Source organism: Centrocercus urophasianus, unplaced genomic scaffold (genome assembly GCF_019232065.1).
Source record: "Centrocercus urophasianus isolate 14NV4802_14NV808 unplaced genomic scaffold, USGS_Curo_1.0 seq_9, whole genome shotgun sequence".
NCBI lineage: Eukaryota > Metazoa > Chordata > Aves > Galliformes > Phasianidae > Centrocercus > Centrocercus urophasianus.
In genome coordinates this window covers 25,768,293-25,792,389 of record NW_024885532.1, presented here as the reverse complement: position 1 = coordinate 25,792,389, position 24,097 = coordinate 25,768,293, and the positions used below count along the sequence as shown (strand labels likewise).

Below are 24,097 nucleotides of genomic sequence, written 5' to 3'. Positions count from 1 at the left end.
AAAATATCATGCTTTCTAGCCAGGAAAATTTTTCCATGACTAATGAGAGGATTAAAATGAAATTAATGGTTAAATGCTTAATCCAAACTTTGCTAAACTTGAAAGTGCTTTTGCTCTTGCAGTTTAAGATGCATTTAAATGAGAAGTTTGGGAATTCCCATGTTACAGCAGATAATTTTGTAAATTAAAAAATAAAATAAAATTAATTGAAATTATTCCACAACCAAAACATCCCTCAACTTTAATCTTTGTTTCCACGTACAGTTTATACCAAGTTTCTGCAAGTTAAAGGCAATGAGAATGTTATTATAATAGTAATAATAAACTTGCAAGTATGTACACAATATGAAATCTATGGTGTTTTATTTGGCAGGTATTTAAGGCGATGAATTCATATGATCTTGGATGTTCCGCAGGCGGTGGTGCAGATAGTGCTCAAGTTTTTACTGATGTTGGTCTTGCCTTTTTATCAGACACAATTCAATCCAATGTTCGGGAAGGTAAGTGAAACGTGTCCTTTACCTTAGATGTTCATAGAAATCAATCTACACTTGAGGAAGTTGATCGCTTAAAAATTCAAAACATTTTATCATGCAGTTGTAAGAGCTGGTGTCCCTGTGGATTTTTATTTTCCCATTCTCTGCTGCATGCTGGCAGCTCAGACAGCCCAGATGTTGGCTGCTGGTCCACTGGTACCAAGCTCACTTAGAGTAGGGCAACAGTTGGCTGGGACTGAAAGCAATATGTCTTCTGTAAATGAGATGTGTCCTAGTAAGAGTCTTCCAGGATTGACATGAATTATTTGACTATTACTGTCATGTCAAAACCAAACTCTTCTATTCTGCCTACCCAGAGTATACCTGCCTCCAGGCTACCAGAAGGGAGAAGAGATCTTTGGATTTCCGGAAGAAAATGTTAGGAATTGGTATGTCCATTCACCTGGGTGGCATGAAAGGACTAGTGGGGATAGCTGATATGAAGGTGATATTTGATATTTCCTTGCCAAGTCAGCGGAACTTTTGATTCAGTGACTTTCTTCAAAAACGAGAGTAGAGCCATGAATGTTCATACCATGATATTTAATTCCAATGTGCCACATTCTTAATCCAAAGAGAAAGCTTTTACTGGATGTGATGTGATATGTTCTTTGCTGTGCTATTCTGTGGTCTGATTTTAGGATGGAGCACAGGTTTCTGGTTATAGGTAGACTATTGCAATGTTAATTAATCTTAACTGCAAATAACAGCAGGAATCAACACCTTTCTGCTTCCTACTGTTTCCACACCTCTAATTGTGGCCTTCAATTATGTTGCAGCTAGCAAATATCAAGATGCTGATGTACGCAAATGCTGTGAAGATGGAATGAAATTAAATGCCATGAAGTATTCTTGTTCAAAAAGGTTAACGAGAGTGACTGGCCCTCCCAAATGCAGAGAAGCTTTCAAGGCCTGCTGTGAAAGTGCCACAGCCCTCCGGAAGGAGGAGGCAGCGAAGAGGAGAACCGCAGTGAGCTTGGCACGAAGTAAAAAATGATATACCACTGTCTAAAGAAAATTACCTTTCAGAGAGGGGCAAAGAAAAGCTAAGGGTTGTTTAATCATTCGTGGCATTTCCTTCAGTGGTGCTATCGCTTTAACTCCTGAGTATCTCTAAAGGGCTGTCTTCAGTTAGGAACAATTTTATTTCTGTCTTTCTTCCTTTCTTCTCCCCAAAGTCTCTTTCTCTGATCCAACAGCCATGTCACAAAAAACCCCAAAACTCTTCACATTGAAAATGATCATATTCAGAGACTTTGCACTCATTACTTAAGGGGAATTTTTTCTTGGTTGGCATCATACCGTTGTTGAACATAGAAAGAAAAAATATCTTTTCTCAATGACAAAAATCTTTGGTCATTGCATCTCTCTCTCCCCCCCCTTTTTTTTTTAATGCATAAGATGAAACCCAGATGAATTCATTTAGGCTGCTTTTCAGTGCTACCTTCTTTTTGACTAAAGCTCTGCAAGACATTGTATGGTCAGCAACAGAAGTCTTCAAAAGAGAAATCTCACTTTTGTTTTATAGACTATGATAAGGAGGAAGAAATCTTTGAGGAAATGACTCTCAATTTGCGCAGTTATTTTCCTGAAAGCTGGTGGTGGCAATTCAAAGAAGTGAAAAATCCTGGAAACCATAGGTACTGTAATTACCTGACTAGATGAATGCATCAAAGTTTTAATAATAATGTATATGTATAAATATCAGCTTTATATGTTATCTAGTGCAGAAGAATTTAGAATACTTCCAAGTATTTTGTCTTCAGAACTGAGCGAATATTTTTTACCTTATAATACTCAAACTTGGGCACATAACAACATTTGCACATCATATGTCCATCGTAACGCATTTTGTTTTGTGTTTCTTAGTGTAACCAGCATTGCTCCTGACTCTATTACTACCTGGGAAGTTCAGGCAATAAGCATATCTCCCCAAAAAGGTAAAAAGTATTATTATTCTATTGGGTATATTTTGTGAAAATGAATAGAGAATGTTTATTTCTTATGTCAGAGATGCAATGTCAACTTGACAGAGTGAGGTAATCTCTACTGAAAAACAACCAAGTGTTTGTAGCATGATTATTCTCTTTTATGCCATATTAAGCTTAACTGGAAGTTAGGGGAGTAAATACATGTCTTTGAAAGCAAGGTGAAGTGGGCTATGAAGGGTGGACTGAACAATCAAAACAGTCACATTTGTCTTTCCTGTGGCTATGAGAAATGTAGTGACAATAATACTGATTTATAATTTAATATTTCTGGGAGTGAGTTCTGACTGTCTGCACCCAGACAGTAGTCATGGAGCTTATTTACAAAAGTCTAGGAAAGGTCATTGTGTTTTAAACATGGCCTCTGCAGGAAAGCCGGGCCACATTTAACTTACAAAATCTACAAATACTTCTGCCAAATTTTACCTGTCAAGAGCTATGGCTGTTATTCCAAACACCTAATTTTATCAACTGATCTTAAGTGTGTAATTCTCAACTCTGTTTTTAACTTATCCCAGGATTTTGCATAGCTGATCCTCAAAACTTTGATGTTTTCAAAGACTTTTTTGTGTCCTTGAGATTACCATACTCAGTTAAACGACACGAACAACTGGAAATTAAAGCAGTGATTTACAACTATCTGCCCAATGATCTCCAGGTAATATTACCACAGGCTTTCTGGGCAACCCGTGCCAGTGTTTGATACTTCTTGGTGAAATGGTTTTCCCATTTTGTAGATGTAGCATTATGGTGATTTCACTCTGAAGGCCAAGTAAACTTTACCACCTCACTCTCTTCACTCCTCCTCCTCAAAGGAAAAGAGTAAGAAAATGCAGTAGAAAGGGGCTCCAGGATTAAGATAAGGACAAGGAGATTCTTTGCCATCATGTGCAGAACCGACTCAGTGTAGGGAAATTAATATAATTTATTGTCTATTGCTAACAGAGTAGAGCAGTGAGAAATAAAAGTAAATTATACCTTCTCTACCACCCACCCCATTCTACCTTCTTTCCCCCAATGACACAGGAATGAGGGCTGCAGTCATTCCAAAGCTCTTTATCTCTGCTGCTCCTTCATGACCACTCTGCTGCTGTGCCAGGGTGGTGTCCCTCCCATAGGATACCATTCTCCCTAAACTGATCCCTTCCTTAAATATGTTCTTGTAGAGCACACCCATCATGGCTCATAGGTCAGCTCTGGCAGTGGCAGTCCCTTTTGGACCTGGCTCTGATCTGACATGAGGCAGTGATGGGCTCTGCTCACTGAGGCCACCCCACAGCTACCCTGCTACATCAATCTCGTTATATAAGCCAGTATATGGATAGGAAATTCCTTTTTGTCTTGCAGATATATGTACTGCTCTTTTCTTCTTAAACAATCTCCTTTTAGATCTGTTTCTTACTTCCCATTCTTATTTCAGAATTGGTGGAGCTGGAGCATTTTCTTTTGCAGTGATGCTTTAGTACTGATGGTGGACATTGCCTTTTCCCATAGGTCACAGTGAAAATGGATGCAGTGAAGGGGCTGTGCACTGCAGAAGCAACAGGAAAGGCAGTGCAGCTGAAACTGGAGGCTAAGGGGAATTCAGCAACGCCAGCTTATTTCTCAGTTGTTCCACTTATTGTGGGAGAAATTCCAATTACTATTTCTGCTTTGGACTCAAATACTGGGCATAGCGATAGTGTTAGAAAGAACCTCAAGGTCGTGGTAAGTACAGGTAGTCGATGGTGGGCATTTCATTAATATGTTTTCCTCCATTATGTACCAACAACATCCTTCAGTGCACATCTCTTCATCTTCAAATTCCACCTGCTTCATCAATATAAAAAGTGTATAAAAAGTCCTTTTCTCTTATGAAGTCAAGATTGAATATACTCATCCAGTGATGTTTTGAGAAGGAAGTAGCCTTTCCTAAACATGAAGTTTAGCTCTATTATTTTATATCTAATTAATGGACCTCAATTACAAAGACTGATTACAACATCCAGACTGATTACAACATCCAAGTAGCCTATTAGGGATATGAAACTTTGCACCATTAATGTCAACGTTGCAGGCTTGTACGTAAAGATGATTAATGAGATGATGCAAACCTACTGTTGTTACAGACCATAACTTTTTTAGAGATTGACACTGTCTCAGAGGCAGTGTTACACCAAAGCATTAAAATTGTCTGTGGAAACAGTTTTATAAAAGACAGGCTTTTGAAAAGGGATGTGTGGAAATCAGAAGGGAAAAACCTTTGAGTTTTACCAACATGAGGAACTCAGAAATTGGTGGATTTCATAGAAAAGAGGCTTATAAACGTGAGTCCACCTGTGAATTTACCTGCACAGTTCACAAAGCTGAGAACAAACTTTGAAGTTTCATTTTTTCTGGGCTTCAGTTAAAAGAATTTCTTCTAAGGAAATGTATCAGTTATAACAAAAAGCCAGTAAAAAATGATTAGTTTTTCAACTGGGACACTTCAATTCTGTTTTCAAGCTTCTTTTTTTACCTGGAAAGAAATTTCACTCCAAAATAACCTATTTCTGCCACCTGCTGGTCTGAGGCAGATGTGAATATCATGGATTTCATGCAACTTAATTTCAGGTGTGGAATTGCAAAAGTTTTTACTTTTCTTTCTTCATTTGTACAGGCTGAAGGTGTTTTACAAAGAGAAGAACAGACAATTTGCATTAATAGCGACTGTAAGTTACACTTGGGAGTTAGACATAGATGAGATCTTGAGTAGGAATAGGGATAGTGAAGCCTGCTATGAATATGGTGAAATACTTCTTAAGTTAAAAACATTCTTCATCCAAAACATAGCAGTAAGACTCAGGAAAAAATAATTTTTGTATAGATGTTTATAACTGATTTGTATTGCCTTTTTTTTTTTTTTTTAACAGTAGCATTCTTTTTAAGTAGGCTTCTATTTTATTAATTAATGAGTATAAATGGGGGTAAGAAAAAGAACAGCAAAGAATTGAAATTAAAAGCAAAAAAAAAAAATTACTGACTAAAAATTAAATTTAAGAATTATAAGTATCTTTCTTATACATTTCCATTTAACATTTCTAATAACAGTTTGCTGTAATAGTCATCAACTGTGAGACATTTAATGAAAAGCTTGTTCTAAAATTGCAGTATATTTTTGTGCTTAAAGAGTCTGGATGTTGAACCCTATTTATTTACAGTGAGATCCCATACACTGGACTTCAGCAGACCATCTGACATGGTACCAGGTTCAGAGAGTCACATGTTTGTTAGCCTGAAAGGTAAACATTTTCCATCAGTATTTTTCTGGAGGGGAGAACAGACATGCCCCTTTTGCTGTTAGTTTCTGAGCACCAAGTCTTCATTCATTCCTAGGTTTTCTGCCATGATCCAAATAGTCTTTCTCGCATACCCAGGTTGTTAAAAAAAAGGAGCCCCAAGATTATCCAGCAGCTTACCTCATTCTCATTGCCCCTTCTCATTTGTACTGCATAGAATAATTCTGTCTTACTGTGCCCAGATCAAGGACACTAAGGTCAGAGAAGGGAAGTGTTGCCCATCAGTAGTAACTCCACACTGCATGCAGCCCTGTAGAAATTAGCTTTATTGTTTGAGAATGAGTATACCATATTCTAATTTATAAGTTCTAGAAATATCTGTTTTTCTAAAGAGAAGATATGTATATTTTTTACATATTTATGCTCATGCATACGTAATTTAAAAATATGCAGTAGCAGAGCAAATACTCATCAAAGTTAAAAGCAAGTTATCCCAGGAATTGTACAATAATGCATCCTTGATGAAAAGGCTATTTGCTTGCATTTCAAATCCCTGTTCTAAAGTGCTGAGATGCCTAAAATCCTCAAATGAGAAAATGGTAAATATAAAGGTAAAAAATGCCAAACATGTTTGACATTATTAAAGCATGATTATTTTTCCCCCTTGTGAGAGGATCAGTTCTGATTTGACAAGACCTTTCCAGCAAGAATCTGAGGCACCAGTCTTTGCCCCTCTCTTTGCTTCCCACTTTCAACAACCTCAGGACTCTTTCTATTCCATGTTACCTTACTGTCCCACCATTCTCCCTCCAGCTACTCCAGGACCTGGTAACTCACCCCTGCTTTTCTTCAGCCTTATGAAGTCACAAATGAGTGAAAATAGCTTAACAGGGAGAAGTATCAAGCAACTGTACAATCAGGGCATGCTGGAATGTCAACATATTTTTAATATCACATTTATTAATGTTACACCAGTCAGCTTGAAATGCTATATGTCTTACAGATTATGTCTTTTACAACAGGAAATCCTATGGGTGATTCTGTTGAAAACTGTCTGAGTCTCAATGGAACTGAGAAACTTATTCAAGTGCCCACGGGCTGTGCAGAGCAAACAATGGTGAAAATGGCTCCCACAGTCTATGCTATTGAGTACTTGGATGCCAGTGAGCAGTGGAAGAACTTTGATCCCGAACGAAAGGATGAAGCCATTAAGATGATTGAAAAAGGTACATAGAAAAAAAAAAAAAGAAAAAAGAAAAAATACGAAACAAAATACAGAAACCAAGAAACACTGGCTTTGTTATCTCCCCATATTCTCCCCACACTAAATATTGCTACTTGCTTGAAGGAGTGAGCATGGTCTTGACACAATCAAGCAGTAATGCCATTGGTAGCCTCCAGATAGATATGAGAAATGAAACTTATGGGGAGGATTTGGGTGGCTAACTGCTTGTGTCTGACACTGCAGAGTGCTGACATTCACAGTCCATCCTCTTCCTTGCCTCATTTAGAAGCAGAAAGTAAAATTTAAGTTGATCAACGTCAACTCAGATCAAATAGACAGCAGAAGGCAGCTGTGGAATGTGAATCATTTCAGGCTAATGCAAATGTGATACAGATATGGTACAGATGTTGTTAAGATAATAGCAGCCAAGATCAGAAACCAAAACTCAGGAGTTTTAAAACTTAACCTGACATGGGTAGATGATATTTTGTATATTTTTTGATTTTGTGCACTGTGAAGTCAACAGCTTGAGAAATTTTCAATAATGGGGAATAAGTTTCCCAACATTCACCATGGAAAAAAATGCCTTGTTAACTATGCATGTATCTATACATACCTACAGTTTTAAGGTTGTTTTCATGGTTTGACTAAATCAAACAAGACAAAGTACCTTGAAAGCCTTGCCTTTTTTTTGTTTGTCAAAGGTCTACTGACCCAAACATTTCATACCTGATGAAAACCTCCATGTACCCAATCCACTAACAGTGCTGAACACATCCATGTTAATAAAAGTGATATATGAAAAATTATCAAGAAATATGTATATATTCTAAGCAGTTCTGTGCTGTCTTGTTCATACAGGTTATACAAGACTGCTTGAATTTCAGAAGGATGACGGTTCCTATGGAGCTTTTAAATCAACACCCAGTAGTGTTTGGTAAATGTATTTTTCATAACCAGCTTTGGTTCTTTTTTTGCCTCCTAAAATGCCACTATTACCATTTGATACAAAAATTTTTTTGGGGGGGAGGATAAGGGGAAGGTGGGAATGATTTTCAAAGTTTACTGAGTATGGTATTGCCTGTGTACTTTCGTCATGGACAGTCAGTCTTCTCAGAATGTTAATCTTTAGCCCTTCACGAAAGAGAGTTATACAAAGCCCCTGATTATTTTGCATTTGCCACAGAGTATTCATATTGTCACTGCAATTCTAATGTTGCACAAGAAATCTCCAGCTTCCAGTGAGCACACTGTGTTCAATATGATTCTATGCTGAGATGGAGTATGCTTAATTTCCAATTAATATATTCTTCAGTAAATATATGTCAACACAAGTTTTAAATATTTTCTTTTGTGCAGGTTAACTGCATTCATTGTTAAAGTGCTCACAAGGTGCAAAGAATACATTAGTGTGGAAGATAGTCACATACAGAACTCGATTTTGTACTTGCTTAATCAACAGCAGGCAGATGGTTCATTCCATGACCATCATCCGGTAATGGACAGAAAAATGCAGGTGGGTCATTAGTAATAAGAAGAATTAGTTGCACCTTTAAGGCTGGTAAGGAAAAGGAATAACCCGAATTGCTGAGTATCAAGAATTTATTATTCTTTTTTTTTTATTTTTTAAAGAAATCTATAATGTAACAAGTACAAAATCTGTAATGTAAAATGAACCTGCTAATAGATCCATCAAAGAAACATGACTAGTATGTCACCACTTTTACCTTTTCATCCTATCTCGAGTGATTTTGCTGTTTACCTGTATTTCAAGAGGAATTAGAGAATCAGCTCTGAGATCTTTGTGCTTTGTAAAAATTCATGCTTTTTATTTTCATAGGTAGATAGAATAATAACTTATATTTTGTAGAATCATAGAGACACAGAATAATTAATATTGGAAAAGACTACTAATATCATCTAGTCCAACCCTCTGCCTCGCACCATGCCCACCAAAACATGTGTCTCAGTGTGACATCAAAGAGGTTTTCTGGAAAACCTCCAAGGACAGAGACTCCACCACCACCCTGGGAAGCCTGTTCCAATACTCTGCCACTCTTACTGAGATGAAATTTTTCCTAATATCCAACCTCAAAGGGGTCTCCAGAATTCTTCTAGTCTAAATCCACCCAGAATAGGACTCATTAGATCAGGTTGCTTAAGGCCATGTCTTGCTGAGTCCTGAAATCTCCAAAGATGAAGACCCCACAGCCTCTCTGAGTGTGTCAGAATTCAAACACTCCAAGTAAAAATAAAAATTCTAGTATTTAATAAGAATTTTCAAGAGTGTACGTTAGCCTATGCATCTTCTGTAAGTACCCAGAAACACAAAATTTTTACTCCCATGCACGTGGGTTATAAAAATGCTCTTCCAAAATCCATCAAAAATGCAGTTACCTTTGCATGGGCCTTACAAGGGAAAATAACCATTTTGTTAATATTTTTTAAAACACTTGTGTAGCTTTTACCCTCAAAGCCAGTATAGTTACTGTTAAAACCAATCAGCTGAAAAACTGGCCAAAGAGCTTTTAACCTGTCTGCATTGAGATACTTATCTTCTATTTGACATTTACTTCAGAAACTGCTTGCAGTTGTGCAGAGACTTACAATCTCTCTATGCAAACAATCTCTGCTTCTCTAAGCATTTGAGGTTGAGTGAAAGAGAAGGGTCATAATGATCCAGTTGTCAAAGAAGAGCATGAGCAAAAGAACGAGAAAGAAGAACAGGAATGAACACGCACCTCTTCAGGGAGCAAGAAAGCTAGACACTGTGTATAGTTTATCAGGAAGTAAAATGATAAATGAACTGGTAATGCTGTATATATCCCTTACAAGCAAAAAGCTCAAGATTTTAAAGAACTCTTGAGTTTATAAGCAGTAGGTGAGAAAGTGAAACAGTTTTAGGGAACTGAAGACAGGACTGCTCCAATCAAAAACTGGAGTTTAAAAGCGAGTTAATTAGATATTTTTTTTACCAGATAAAGAATGTGGGATTCCCAGTCTCTTAATGTTGCCTAATTAAAGTTACCATAGAAGAAGATACGCTTTTACTGGACAAGAATTATTGAGTAAAGTTAAAGGGTGAAATTACATGTTTTGTTGTTTAAGGATTTGACAGGGGGGTCCTTGTCTTCATGGAAAATTATTTTCTAAGTTTAATCATAAGAAAGTACATGTGGCTTTACATTTTCATGTTTCATCTTCCAGGGTGGCATTGAGTCAGCGGGAGAAGATTTGGCATTGACAGCCTTTGTAACTATAGCATTGCAGCAGACTCTACAGGCTTACAAAGAATCACCCAATGTGGTAGGATGCCTGACTTTTTATCTTTAAGCTTGAAGGCTATTGCACGGTGGCACGTTCACCCCACTGTCTTAAAGTGCTGTGGATGGGAAGGTAATATTCTGTTTACCAAGTCTGTGATGGATAAGAAAAGTTGCAGTGAGCTAATGTACAGCAAAGTATTTTGAACTGCACACTCCCTCATTGACGTCTTTAATCACAAAACAGCAGTTATTAAAAACGTGTAAAAAATAACTACACGGGACTATTCTAATTTCTGAGTGCTTCCACCAGCAGGAACAGTAGGTGTGGATGATATTTTCAGATGAATCCATTCTGTTTTCACAGGCAGAAGCTGTTAGAAGATCAGTGGTTTACATGAATAATGAACTTCCTGGAAATACTGACTGCTATTCTACAGTTGTTGCTGCTTATGCTTTGACACTTGTTGAGCCTGATAGTTCTCAGTCCCTGAGTGCAACAGAAAAATTAAGGAGCTGTTCTGTTTTTAATGCAGGTATTAGTAACTATTCTTAAAAATTCAACTTGTAGTTAAAGTGCTTTGAGCACTCTGATATGCTAATAAAGCAAATTCACATAAATGAAGGGTGTTTAATTTTTATAAAAGTGTGAATGTATACGTGCAATGTAATTAATTCAATTACATAATTATATATAAATGCTAAAATTATATGTAATTTGTGTAATTTGAATCAATATAAATTAACAGTTTAGCATTGAGGATGTTGCATTGTGCTCCTGTCTGTTACTGAAGATGGAACAAAGTCATGGAATATAGAAATCTACATTTTCTTCTTCTCTTGCTGCTTCCAAAGTTTCCACACCCCTAAATTGCATCCAAAAACAAAAAGGAAAAAAAAAAGTACAAGTTGTTGAAAAATAAGTAATTATTAATGGACAGTGGAAACAAGCAGCTCCATGTGGGAGCAGTACAGAATGGATTGGTGAGTAAAAGGGAAGATATCTTTCCCCGCCTGCCCACCTCCAGAGCTTCTCACTAGTACTTTGTTCCAGCTCCATGTGGACATCACCTCTTCCCTTTTGGAGCATGGCTGGGGTCAGTGTTGATTTGGTGTATGACAATGACCAGCTATAAATTTTCTCATAATTTGACAAACAAATCACAGTTTAATAGCTGTAGTTTAAATGTAGAGACATACAGGGATAATTAATACTATTATCTCCAGGGTACCACCAGACACAATACTACCATTCCATTACATGGACATCACAGTACAACAGGATCATAAGATTATGATGATTGCATAAATCAAAACTAAAAATTGCATGCTTTTCCTTTCTCATCATCTACCTCCACACTGATTTGTTGCTTTCATGACAGCGCCTGTGTTTGGTAGTTCCTTGGTATTATGACATGCAATATCTATTGTGTAAAACAGCAGCCATTTCTGGCTAATATCTTTACCAGTGACATTCTAGACTGAGTTATTCTTTCAGCAAACCAGCAGCGCTACTGGGGAAATGGCAACAATGCAATCTCAGTGGAAACTACTGCCTATGCTTTGCTTCAAACACTGCTCTTGGAAGATACAGAGTATGCAATGCCTATTGCTACGTGGCTGACAGAAAGAAAGAATTATGGTGGAGGATTCTGCTCTACACAGGTACCAGACCACTAACCAGCATGGCATTTCAAGGGGTAGAAAAATGGTAGTTCCATAAGGGCTTTATCATTCAAGTGTGAAAGAATAGTAATAATTCATCTCAAATCTCTTCAGTTCATGAAGCACCAAAAAATCTGTCCCTTAATAACCTTATGATCCTTTGTGAAGATTTATGGTAGCCAGAGGTTAGGCCTGCAGTGTTTTGGGGATTTTAATGACAAAGGAAGAAGGTGAGAAACAAAATGAACAGTACATGCAGGTGGGAACAGATACAGAACCTCAAATCAGCATAATAGATAGAACTGAAGAACAGCTTTAGATTACTGATCAACCATATGTACTCTTGAAATAATCCAGCATAATTTGGGGGCATTATTTTGTTTGTTGTTGTTGTTGTTCTGTTTTGTTTTTTTTTTTTCATTTTTGTCTCAACTAGGACACAGTGGTGGCCCTGGAAGCAATGTCAGCATACAGCATAAAGACGCTGAATACTATTCCCACCAACCTGACTATAAGAATAGGAGCACCTGGAAGGAGAGAGGACTACACTATTACTTTGACTGATACTAACGAAGGGATTCAGAAGAAGCTGGAGGTACACAATTATTCTTTGTTCAGTATTTTTTGCTCAAACAGGAGAAGCATTGGACTGCTTGGGTAGCTTTTCTCACGTTAAGCTATCATTTATTTTTCAGTAATTCAATCTGTAAAAAACAACCAAATAATCTTTTTAAAGAAAAAAAATAAATCAACATGCGCCTAGAAACAGAGTTTATAGGTCCTTCCACCCCCCTCCAAAAACATGTGAACATTCTCCATCAGTGGAGAGAAGCCAGGAGAACAATCTAAGTCTTGCTAAGGAATGAGGCAGAAGAGAGCAGGGGAGTATTCTGATATTCACAGTGTTGGGACCTGAGGAAATGTCATATCCTGGCTATAGAGGGAATAAAGAACTCAGGAAAAATTTGTCTCCTGAGCCACAGAACAGCAGAACAAGATGTTCCAGCCCAGCACACTGAAAATCCCATTAGATGTGGGGTCTCATAACCCCTTTCTCAAATATAGATTTCCCATATCTTCTGAGGTGAAAGACACAGAAGACTGTTTTGATCACAGGAAAGCAATAGATAAAATGCTGAGCACACACTAAATTTTCACTGTTTTGCTTTTGCTTGCAGTTCGAACTTGGGAGAAAACTACAAGTGTCTGTACAAGGCAGAGGAAACGGGACAATGAGTGTAAGCCATAAATTGGAAATTCAGATTCCAGGTGGACTTCTTTCATTCCCTTTTTGAACACCAAGGGGCACTATTTCCCATGTCTTCATTCTTTCCATTCCTACCACCAAGTTTCTAAAATTCATGGCAAGCAAACTGCCCTGATAGGAAATACTGCCTATTTTTAACATCATGAAATCCATGAAGTGTTAATTAGAAAGATCCAAAGAAGTGCTGGGAGTTGGAAAGATCCTTCTGTGATGAGGATGGAGAATAGTGTCAGAGGTCTCAGGGAATTCGAGGTTTGCACACAGACCTCTCCTGCTTTACCCAGGGCAGTTCTCTGTGACTAATTAGTGCCTCTGAGAGACTTGTGTTTCCCTCCACGCTCCAAGTCTCATCAACATTTGCTAAAGCCCTGGAAGAGCAAATCACATGTCATTTAAATGATATTTTTATGAGTTTGATGTCTGTGCTTTTGTCTTAGATATTGAAAATGTACTGGTCACCTGAGCTGAAAAACAATACATGTAATGACCTGATTTTGACAGTGGAAGTGGAAGGAAGGATTAAGTATTCTGGTAAGTGAAAAGTGGTTGAAACTCAAAGGTAACACGTTTGGATAATAATTAGTCAATGACTTTCCAGCTTTGGAGAATGGGAATAAATGAGTGAAGCAAGGAAAGAGAGAGGTCTCTGAAACCTGCATAGCTATAGTTGCATTCAGTTTATTAATATTTTGAATAATTTAATAACTCACACAATAACTGTGGGTGCAGAGAGTACCTAACAGGTACATTGCTACTATTGTTAACTCTTCTATGTTACCTGGAAGAGAGGGAGATTAACTCCTATCATTTTGTTCTTGGCTCCCATGCAGGGAGCTCAATTATTCCACTAATAAGGGATCTATCTAGCAGCCATAGAGTATACTTTGGGGCAGATTTGCTTTAGGTGTTTTCATATAGTCAAGACTATGTTTTCATTTCTCTGAAGCATAGATTCTCTGCCTATGTCTGCATTTGTCTGCATTTTTTTTTTTCTGTTTGAATAGGTAACTTTTTTAGGCAAGGGTTGTACTTTATATGTGAATAGATGGCACAAACCCCATTCTTAGCTAGATCTGCTGACTCTTACTAAAATTGTTGCTCAAATTTTAACTCTAAATTGATCAGAAACACTGAGATGGTGTAACACAAACTTTAATAAAATCCCATAGAGGTAGCGTGACTGTCCATTTTATCTATCATTATATAAACAAACAAATAAATAAATAAATGAAATTACAAGAACTTCAGTCAAATTTTTGCATGGCTGATTGTGCCTATCACCTACAGACACTGTATACTCCGAGGAAAATTATGATGATGAAGATTATCTTGCTTCAGACTCCAGTGATTCTGAGACTCTATCTAGAATAGACTGGTTTGACATCCGCAGCAGAAGGAAAAGGAATGTGATCTCACCCAGTAAAACAGAATCTCTGCAGTACAAAATCTGTGTCAGGTAGGTCTGGAGATCAGCCTCTCATTAGCACGTATCTTCATTTTTGTTTGCAGTTCTTCTTGGTCACCTTTTTCATATCCATGAATTCAGCATCCAAGCTGGTAACCTTCTGTAGTTGCACATAAATGGAGAGAATCTGCATCCTTATATCCACAGCAGAAAAGTCAGTTTCCAAGCAAAGTACATTTAGATGGTTTACACAGACTTCAAACACCCATTTCAGGATCTGCCCCAACAAATTCACTGGCGATATTTGGCTCTCTGGGGATACTCAGAGTATCCTGGCTGTCTAATCATTTGAAAGATGTCTTTTATGTATGAGCCAGGCTTTTTTCAGTGGTTGTCCAGGGACAGGACAAGAGGCAGTGGGAGCATAAGATCTAAACATCAGGAGGCATTTCTTCACTGTGTGGGTGATGTAGCACTCCACTAGGCTTCCCAGAGATGTCGTGTAGTCTGCTTTCTTGGAGATCTTCCTAAGTCATATTATTATGGTCCTGGGCAACCCATAATAGGTGTCCCCGTTTGAGCAAGGAGGTTGGATTAGATTACCTCTTCCAACATCAACCATCCTGTGATTCTGTGGTTAATAAAGTAAGTACAATAACACATCTACAGTGTTTCATTGTTTTTTGGAGAGAGATTATTAATTCCTTCATGGATGCAACTCTGGCCTCCATAGAAAAGAAAATGTGTCTTCTACTATGTAAGGAGGAAAGAGAGGAGAAATGATATCCTAAAGTTGTGGCCAACATCAAGAAGCAGACAAGGGAGAAAGAAATTCCCTAGTGCAGAATAAAACTGCTTTTGTTCCCTCTCACAGCTTGGCAAGTATTGCAGAAGCATGAAAATGTAGGTGGCAAGGGGAAATGGTTTTAAGTTGAAGGAAGAAAGATTTAGGGAGAAATTCTTTACAGAGAGTGGTGAGGTGCTGGCACAGGCTGCCCAGAGAGGTTGTGGATGCCCCATCCCTGGAGGTGTTCAAGGCCAGGTTGGATGGGGCCCTGGGCAGCCTGGTCTGGTATTAAATGGGGAGGTTGGTGGCCCTGCGTGTGGTGGATGGTTGGAGATTCATGATCCTTGGGGCCCCTTCCAACTCAGGCCGTTCTGTGATTCTGTGTTTCTGTGTGTCCTGAGTTCCCCTTCTGGAGATGAGCAAGTGACAGAAGGAGGTTATTCTTCCCAGTTTTCCACTGACTTCTGGCAGAGCCTTAAAAGCAATACTTTTTATCCTTCTTCCCAGAGAGGGACAGGAACTTCCTTAGACAGGGGAGGACTGGAGTTACTCTAATTCCCAATTTTTACTCTCCCTAGTTAACCATAAATTCAGTTAATTGTCAGCTGACTGAAACACTATTTTCCCCATTAATTGCTATGATACATCTATCAACAATCAGATCCACTGTTGAGCAAGATGTTGCAGAGTGTTAGGGTGAGGTTTAAAAGAAATTGTGTAGTTTCATTTGTTTTAGGTAAGACACCAGAAGAAAAAGTCAAGGGACCTTTTACATTACTACAGAACCTTTCTGGACTGTGCTACAGGGTAATAGAAGGTGCTGAAATAAAAGTTTCTGAAGGATATGTTGAATATTTTCAACAAAGCATCCTGTGTGAGTGCAGAACAACTTCATCCAGCAATCACACAACTATCTGATTTTTCAGAAGGGAAAAAGGAATAGAAGCTCAATATATATATGCCTAGCAGGCACTTAAGGAAGTGAGAATGTTGACCCTGAAAAGTAAAGATAGCATAAATTTTACTTTGTTCACGAGGACTTTGGACAAGCTAGTTTCTTAGATTCTCCTTGTAGATAATAAAGGATGTTTACGAGTGCTTCTTACCTTCCATGTCTTTTCTATATTCTGCTATGATTTTATGGTAGAGAGAATGAAAGCCTAGATGACAAGGTGAGATGAAGCACCTGTGTTTTGGATGACCATTTGATTATTATATAACTAATTTTACTTTGTGATATTTAATGTGGTACGCAGCTAATTGGCAAATTAGAATCCATATAAGAAAGCTAAATGGAGCAGAATGTTGGGTTGGGTTTTTTTTGAGCAAGAAGAGCTAACCTTTCCAAACAAAGCTTGGAGAACAAGCTGAACAAAGCTCAGTGCAGATGTTCACTGATGACAGACTCCCTTATAAAGGTCCACAGGTTCCTATTCACCAAAGATGTCCCTGGTTGATCTTTCTCTGCTGAGTGGCTTGGAGCCTGATACTAATGATCTTGAACAGGTGAGAAATACTTTTTATGGCATTCTTCAGTAAAATTTTCTATGCAAATTTTATCTTTGTATATCTTTCCTAGGTACATAGAATAATGAAAGTAAAACAGACTTTGGATAGGCATATTTTCATTATCTTGCTTTGAAAAAATTATTCACTGAATATATGCAAGAAATGAAAAGCTGCTGTTGAATTGAGTGCAGCCTTTAATTCCTTGTAGTAGAAATTAGCACAAGGCTTTTTAGAGCACTCATACTTCTCCTGTCTTTACACATCATCATGTCCCTGCTGGCACTGCTTTTTTGTGACAAAGCAGAATGGTGTGTCCTTTGATTACAAGGGAGAAGGCAAAAGCATTTGTGGGTGTTGCCCACAGGGCACAGTGGCAGGGACATGCAGCACAGCACTCTGTGAAGGTTGTTACAGAATTTTTGTTCTAGAACCTCCTGGTCTAGTGATTTGCCCAGGTTTGTGCTCACAGGCAATGTTTGCATTAGGGAGGAAGAAAGAAAGCAGGATAATACAAATGTCTGAACAAAGCAAACCAGGATAAAGAAGATGATAGCAATGCTGTTACTGTCCTACATTGTTGTTTTGATTTTATTGTTGTCTTTCTGTAGTTGGTAACATCTTCAGATCAATATATTCAGCACTTTGAGTACAAGGGAGGAAAGGTTTTGCTCTACTTTGGTGAGGTAAGCAAGCCCAGTGGTTTTATGTTCTTCTGTTTCAGTTAATACACAGAATCTTCCATTTAAACCTACCATTGTCTTTCACACTCCATTACCTTCTGTGATTTTTGTCATTTATTAGTACTGAAAGTTTAGTTCAAAGAGGGCAGGGGAGGTAAAGGTGGGAGACATGCACATTCATCCTCAGCTCTTCTGTGTTGTAGATGTAGTCTGTGCCTCACCCAGCATGTGAAGTTCAGTATTTCTAGATCAAGATCAATACAGTAATAAACAAGTGTAATCATCAAATCCTCTAATTTCTGTGTTGGGCACTATAGTAGATGAAGGATATAAAGCTGCTAGAGAGTGTTCAGTGCAGGACTATGATGATGATGAAGAGTCTGAAGGGCAAGATGAATGAGGAGCAGTTGTATAAAAGGTTTCTTTTAATTGAATATAGAACTATCAGAATTAACTCATCCATGCCATCCATGCAGAATAGCCAGGCTGGTATAGGCACAAATGAATGAGGAACTGATTAGCCTACACATCACAACTGCTGTTCATTCATGATCTTTGAGGTCTCTTCCAACCCGGGTCATTCTGTGATTCTGATTCTGTGATTCTGTGATTCTGTGTTCCTTTCTTGTGCAGCTCACAAGTGGACCAGAGCCAGACTGTATAGTATTTGGGGCAAAGCAAATTAATCCAATGGGCTTGGTTCAGCCAGCAAATGCCATCCTGTATGATTTTTACAACCCAGGTAAGGGCATATAAAAGTGGTATGTAACTGATCAGAAAGTGACCCGTAATAGTAACTCTAGTTTATTAAAAGGTGTTTTTAATGTAGGGTCTGAAATCACATGAATTTGTTGAGCATTAAAATAAATAAAAAAAAGTCTGCAATTATTTGTACCCCAATTTAAGATCCCCATTTAACAGATATGATAACGGTATTTGAAAATTAGGTCAGAACTCTATTTTGCTTGAAGCTGAGATATCCCTGGCAGTTTACAGTACCTAGAGCTTCATCCATGCTGACTTTTCTATTTATTGGCTAAGCATACATTAACCATTGGTGATCCTGTCTCCTCCCTCTGAAACAAGTTGTGGTCATTGTTGCCATATTGCTAAAATATGAAATTAAGATGCATGGTTTTCAGCCAGAACAAAAAAAAGGGGGGAAGAATACAACTCAAATCTTCAATAGCAGCCACAGCAACAAAAAAAGCAAAACCACAGAAGCAACAACCCAGGCTGTTGTCCAGCTAAAAGTCAAATACTTGTACTGCATGTAGGTGCTGAGGCTACAGGCCTTTATGGATTTCATATGCTCATATGTCTCTCATATGCTGATTTGTCTGGACCAGAGAAAAACTGGGAAACAAGTGTAGTTCAAGCATTTAGGCTCTTCCATCTGAGCACTGTAAGCCAGATCACTTTGCTTCATTTCCACAGACAGAAAATGCAGTGTCTTCTACAGCGCTCCCCAGCACAGCGCCATGCTTGCCAAGGTGTGCCATGCCGAAGTTTGCCAGTGTGCAGAAGGTAAAAGAAATCTAAATATACCAGATGAAAAGAACCATTCATGGGAGAATTCTTTTACCCAGAAAAGACCTATGCATTTATATTATGCATTTACCCTAATGCATAAATTAGAACACAAAATATCCACTCATGTATTACCAAAAACTTTGTTTTGAAGATATCCAGGATTATCTTGATAGTTGCATATGATATCTATTAACATATGCATATGTATGTAAAAAAGAAAATCACCACGCTTCTAATAAAGCTGTTCAGCTGTTTTGTTTTCTTTGATAATGTTGAGTGGATGATTAATTTTATATGTATCTATTTAAGTATCCACAATTACAGAGACAGATGCATCATTTCTTTTCTTCATTCTAGGTCCTTGCCCAAGACAAAAATCAACTTTCAGTAAAAACGTGAAAGAAAACACACGTTTTAACTTTGTGTGCTACCAGCCTATTGCAGATTATGGTGAGGCATGAAAGACAATTGTCGAAGCATTGTAAAAGCAGTTATTTTCAAAAAATAAGGCTAAATTTGGAGTCTTATATGCCTAGACCACTCCTGGAATGAGAAGAGTTCCTTTATGTGGCCAGGAGGCAAAGAAGATGAAATGCTAAAGCTGTCCTCTGAGGTTAAGGGGAAAAATAAAGACCTCTGAAAGCTGTAGTCGGATGTTGAGGAAGGAAGAATGTATAACATTGTATTGCAGGGTTTAGAAAAGACCACTGACCCCATGATCCGTAATTTTAGAGGATTTATGAGATAAAGTGCAGTTTTCACAGGCAGCATGCAAAAGCTTAGCATTTCCCTTCTGCAGTGTTAGGAGAATAGTTTCCCTTTGGTTAATTTGCCTGTCTGACCTCTACTATGGATGGAAAATGGGAAGATCTACTGGAGGAAAACTGATTTAGTATCTTTGGAGAAGAAAAAGCAAGAACTCAATCATATTTAGTAGTTTATTCCAGAACATATATAGCCAAAGAAAATACACTTTTAGAGGTTATTGATTAGTACCAGACTTGCTAAAAATATATTAAATGTGCAGGATAATTGTGCTGCTGTCTTTTATATTACCATAAATTTTGAAAAGATAGCATGCTGGCCTCTGCACTGACATGGGATAAAAGCATAGCTGTTTTCAGTTTCTGGATGTAACTTCATGTTTCCATGTACCCTCACACAAGTGTTGTCTGTTGTAGTCTATGAAGTGGAGCTCCTCAACAGTACACAGAAGAATGTTTTTGATTACTATGAGGTCAGAATTCAGAGAATCCTTAAATTCAGTAAGTATCAAAATGTTTAGTTCCTTTTTTCCCACCTGAAGGAAAAACTTTTGATTAAACACTAGCCAGCATGAGCCATTCAGATGCCTTGTCTTGCTGTCAGCATAGTCAGTTACGTTAGGCCTGAAAGAAGACTGATTTATTGATTTGGTGCAGCTACATCACTCTTAGGTTCAGCTCAGCTGTAGGTTGCTTTGGTTCACACTACATGGCAATCCCAGAGCACATACCTCCAATCCTCTCAGATGAAACTAATACAGAAGACACATTACAGCTGCATTTAATCCATGGCTCCAAACTGGGGCTAGTCTAAAGCAAATCCTCCAAAACATGTACTGTGCGTATATTAGGTCCTCTGGATATCATTTTAATAATTATAATAACAACAAGCCTTTTTTTTCCCTTTTGTTGCAATGCAAAGATTTGCAGAGCTCTCAGACAGTGTCCTTTTGCAGGCCTGCCATTCCAGCTGTGCCCACATGAATTTTACTCTATCAGCAGCATCAGTGAACACTGAAATTATTCAAAGGAATTTCTGGAAAGGCTGTCAGATGACAACTCAGACTTCAGCCACCAAGCTATCATGTGGTTTTCAGTTTTGAGTTTGGCAGCCAGAGATTGCCTTTAAAGAAAAACTGTAAAGGTTTCAAAACTTCCCTTACTTAAGCAGAATAATTATCTCATTCTTTTGATCTTTGCCTAGAGGGCAAGTGAGGTCAGCCAGTACTTTAGGGCACGCAACCTGTGATCTGTGTCAAATGTCCACTTAGTCAGAAGATCAGGGCCAGTGATAATCAGGACTTTCCATATGCAGGGAAATCGTAATACACTTCATGATCAAAACACTGCCTCTGGAAGATTACAACACCACGATGGAAAGTTTCTTTAATGCCTCCAGAAAACCTACAGGATCCGAAGAACTTAGAGCTATGGGCCTCACTGCATTTGTTCTTGCTCATAGGCAAGCCCTGGGAAGATTTTGCTTCTTGGTTTTTGAAAGAGATAGGTATCTTCTGAACCTAAACTTGAACAGAAGAGGTGACTTCTCTCATTCCCACCTCCTTTAAAATACTCCTTTGTTTGTACTGTATGAAGTAGGTTACAAGCATCAGATTGTTTCAGTGGGGTTGGTAAAGTCTGGAAAGGGGAGCTAAGCCATGATGATGAAGAAAAAGCAAGGTGCAGTACCTTCCCAAATCATTTTTATATAGAGAGATGCATTTTTATATATTAAAATCATCTATATTATCATCTATATATATATGTATTTGGAGATTGAAAATTGCATAATTATATAACAACTGTTACATTAATGGCTGATGATCCCTAGAGTATGAAATCTGCCAGGACATTTGTGAAGCATTTGAAGTGAGAAGCACCATGGTAATTTAAACATAATGAACCTGAGGCAAAATTTTGTAATTTTCTCAAATAATTCTGATTCATCTTAACACTCCTTTGCATTCTTACAACAAAGTGAAAATTGGATATAGCTCAGGAACAGCAGAAAGTCTTGGATTTCATGAGAAAATCTACAGTGCTGCATGCTTCTTTGGAAATGCACAAATGTGAAACTGTATGCAGAACTGAAGACCAACTTTTATCTGGTCTGTACCTACCATATGTAAAATTAATTCAGGCTTCAGCTAGGAAACTGATATGGTTCTTAGTGCTACGTTTCACAGTTTAGCACTGTCTCAAATGCCCTGAAATCTTATTAGTGTTAAAATAGTCTAAATCAGATTTTTATTCTGCTCTTAGGATTTCATTGTGAATATTGAACTTTTCATAATTGTAATACAATTCAGGCAGCAGAGGCTGCACAAGTTTTTGTTTGCTGTTAGGAAGTCTGTGGTGTCTTACCTGCAGTCTAATCTGGTTTGATGTTGATTTGCTCACCTCAGTTGTGCACAACAGTTTGCACTATTGTTAGAAAGAATATAAGAGAATAACATGTAATCTGCATATTTTTTTTTCCAAGTGGACTTTGTGAACTGGTCTTCTAGCCAAAAAACTCAGTATACTCGTATCCTGTGTTAACTTGCTAAATAAGTCTCTTTCCAGATCTCATGCCATTTCAGTAATGGGCACTGCAGCTTTTAAATGAATAAGCTTCTGAGCCAGAATTAGACCATAATCTTCTAAGTTACTTTGATGTGGAGATTACAAAGTACATTTCCTACAAAGCAAGTTCAAAAGCAATAGTATAATGGGTAAATCAGTGACATTCAAGTCAATCATACAAAGGAGTTTTTAATACTGCCTGCTGCACTGTTGAGCCTCAATATATTTGAATTTTGTTTGCCAGTTTTTAAGATCACTATGTTTCTGAACAATCTGAAATGTAAGATAATGTTTTCTTTCTCCTTTGTCTTTTCTTTCAGTCTCTAAGATTGAAAGGAACCCCATAAAGCCTGAAAGATATCTAGAGCGAAAGATGCTCCTTCCATAGCTGTTAAAGAGGCTAAGACCACCATAAAAGGAAAAAGTGACTTACATTTAGCCAAGAAATGTTAAGGAAAATATGCCCTACCACAGCGTTTACTCCCAAATGAAATATTAGCTTGACTTTGCAGTATTATTAAAGATTGGAAAGATTTGCATCTCATAGGCTATTGTTTTGCTCTTCATCAGGAAAGTTTATGGGTTTTTCTCTTCTCATACCACAGCTGCTGATGAAAGCATCCAAGTAGGAGCCCATCGACATTTCCTAAAGCGCTCCTCTTGCACGCTAAACATGGTAGCTGGGAAACGGTACCTTCTCATGGGGAAAGATGGGCAAACTGTCGATTGCAACAGCAAGTAAGTGCAATAGGTTCTGAGCCACAGAGGCTGCTAGCACGGATCATGAATCCAGCTGGTACTCAAACTGCTGGAATGCTTCCAGAAAGCAAAGGGAGGGCCAGATTTCTCTAGGATTCTGATTCTGCTTTAATAAAATGCAGAGTATCAGCCTAAAGTCGAAAGGGCAGCTGTGGGTAACAGCTGAGCCACTCAAATCTATCTGTGTACAGCCTGGTTCCCACATTTCTAAGAATCAAAATTTGGCCCTTCTCCAATGGGCTAAAAACTCACAGCTGAAAGGGAGAATGGGAAATGCTGCATCATTCCTTATGCTGCAAATGTCTTACACAGTTTGTGCATTTGCCAAAGAAATGGGTGGGACTGCATCAAAGAGCAGCGCTCAAAGTTTCTGTTATATCATGTGTGGACATAGCTCATTATTCTCACTTCTCATTGTCATACTTGAATATAAAAAGGGGAATTTATTTGAGGAGGAATGTAGTCTGTCCTTAATAAGTATTCAGTGAGAAAAGCATCTTAAATATTTAATTCCTCAGGACAGAACTGGAGAAAGGTAATGCCTTTGAAAGCTTCCAGGATGGAGACTATCTCTGTGAAATTGTAAGCACCACTTCCTGCAATCCTAAAACAACCCCCCACCATATCTACTGACACCAGTGTGTATGCTAAACTTAGAGAGACTAATAAAGACCACATTTGTGGTGCTATTCCACAAAAATATAATAGAAACTCAGCCCAAGCTTACTGGTGTCTCTCAAAACACAAGTATATCCTCATTTGTCCCAGCTTGACAATGATTATCTTGCTAAACTCAAGTCAAAGCTCAGTTAGCCTCCTGGTGGAATGAGGTTTCAGACAAGCTTTATGATTAGTGTGACTCCTCCTGATCTCAGAGGTGCCTTGACGGAAGAG

The 24,097-nt window shown here is 38.0% G+C and overlaps 1 protein-coding gene across 1 annotated transcript in view; it reads left to right on the top strand.

The window, feature by feature from the left end:
- Positions 1-24,097, top strand: part of LOC122171298 (complement C4-like) — a 41,719-nt gene that overhangs the window by 16,924 nt on the left and 698 nt on the right. The window contains exons 15-40 of the mRNA XM_042838750.1: positions 374-500; positions 854-925; positions 1,316-1,522; positions 2,065-2,176; positions 2,406-2,476; positions 3,043-3,182; positions 4,019-4,231; positions 5,163-5,214; positions 5,704-5,784; positions 6,804-7,007; positions 7,868-7,943; positions 8,366-8,522; positions 10,214-10,312; positions 10,637-10,805; positions 11,768-11,934; positions 12,371-12,529; positions 13,113-13,172; positions 13,639-13,732; positions 14,489-14,657; positions 16,812-16,899; positions 17,511-17,585; positions 18,216-18,324; positions 19,020-19,109; positions 19,473-19,565; positions 20,297-20,380; positions 23,050-23,182. Coding sequence (XP_042694684.1) covers positions 374-500; positions 854-925; positions 1,316-1,522; positions 2,065-2,176; positions 2,406-2,476; positions 3,043-3,182; positions 4,019-4,231; positions 5,163-5,214; positions 5,704-5,784; positions 6,804-7,007; positions 7,868-7,943; positions 8,366-8,522; positions 10,214-10,312; positions 10,637-10,805; positions 11,768-11,934; positions 12,371-12,529; positions 13,113-13,172; positions 13,639-13,732; positions 14,489-14,657; positions 16,812-16,899; positions 17,511-17,585; positions 18,216-18,324; positions 19,020-19,109; positions 19,473-19,565; positions 20,297-20,380; positions 23,050-23,182 — 3,101 coding nt within the window. The remainder of the gene's footprint in view (positions 1-373; positions 501-853; positions 926-1,315; positions 1,523-2,064; positions 2,177-2,405; positions 2,477-3,042; positions 3,183-4,018; positions 4,232-5,162; positions 5,215-5,703; positions 5,785-6,803; positions 7,008-7,867; positions 7,944-8,365; positions 8,523-10,213; positions 10,313-10,636; positions 10,806-11,767; positions 11,935-12,370; positions 12,530-13,112; positions 13,173-13,638; positions 13,733-14,488; positions 14,658-16,811; positions 16,900-17,510; positions 17,586-18,215; positions 18,325-19,019; positions 19,110-19,472; positions 19,566-20,296; positions 20,381-23,049; positions 23,183-24,097) is intronic.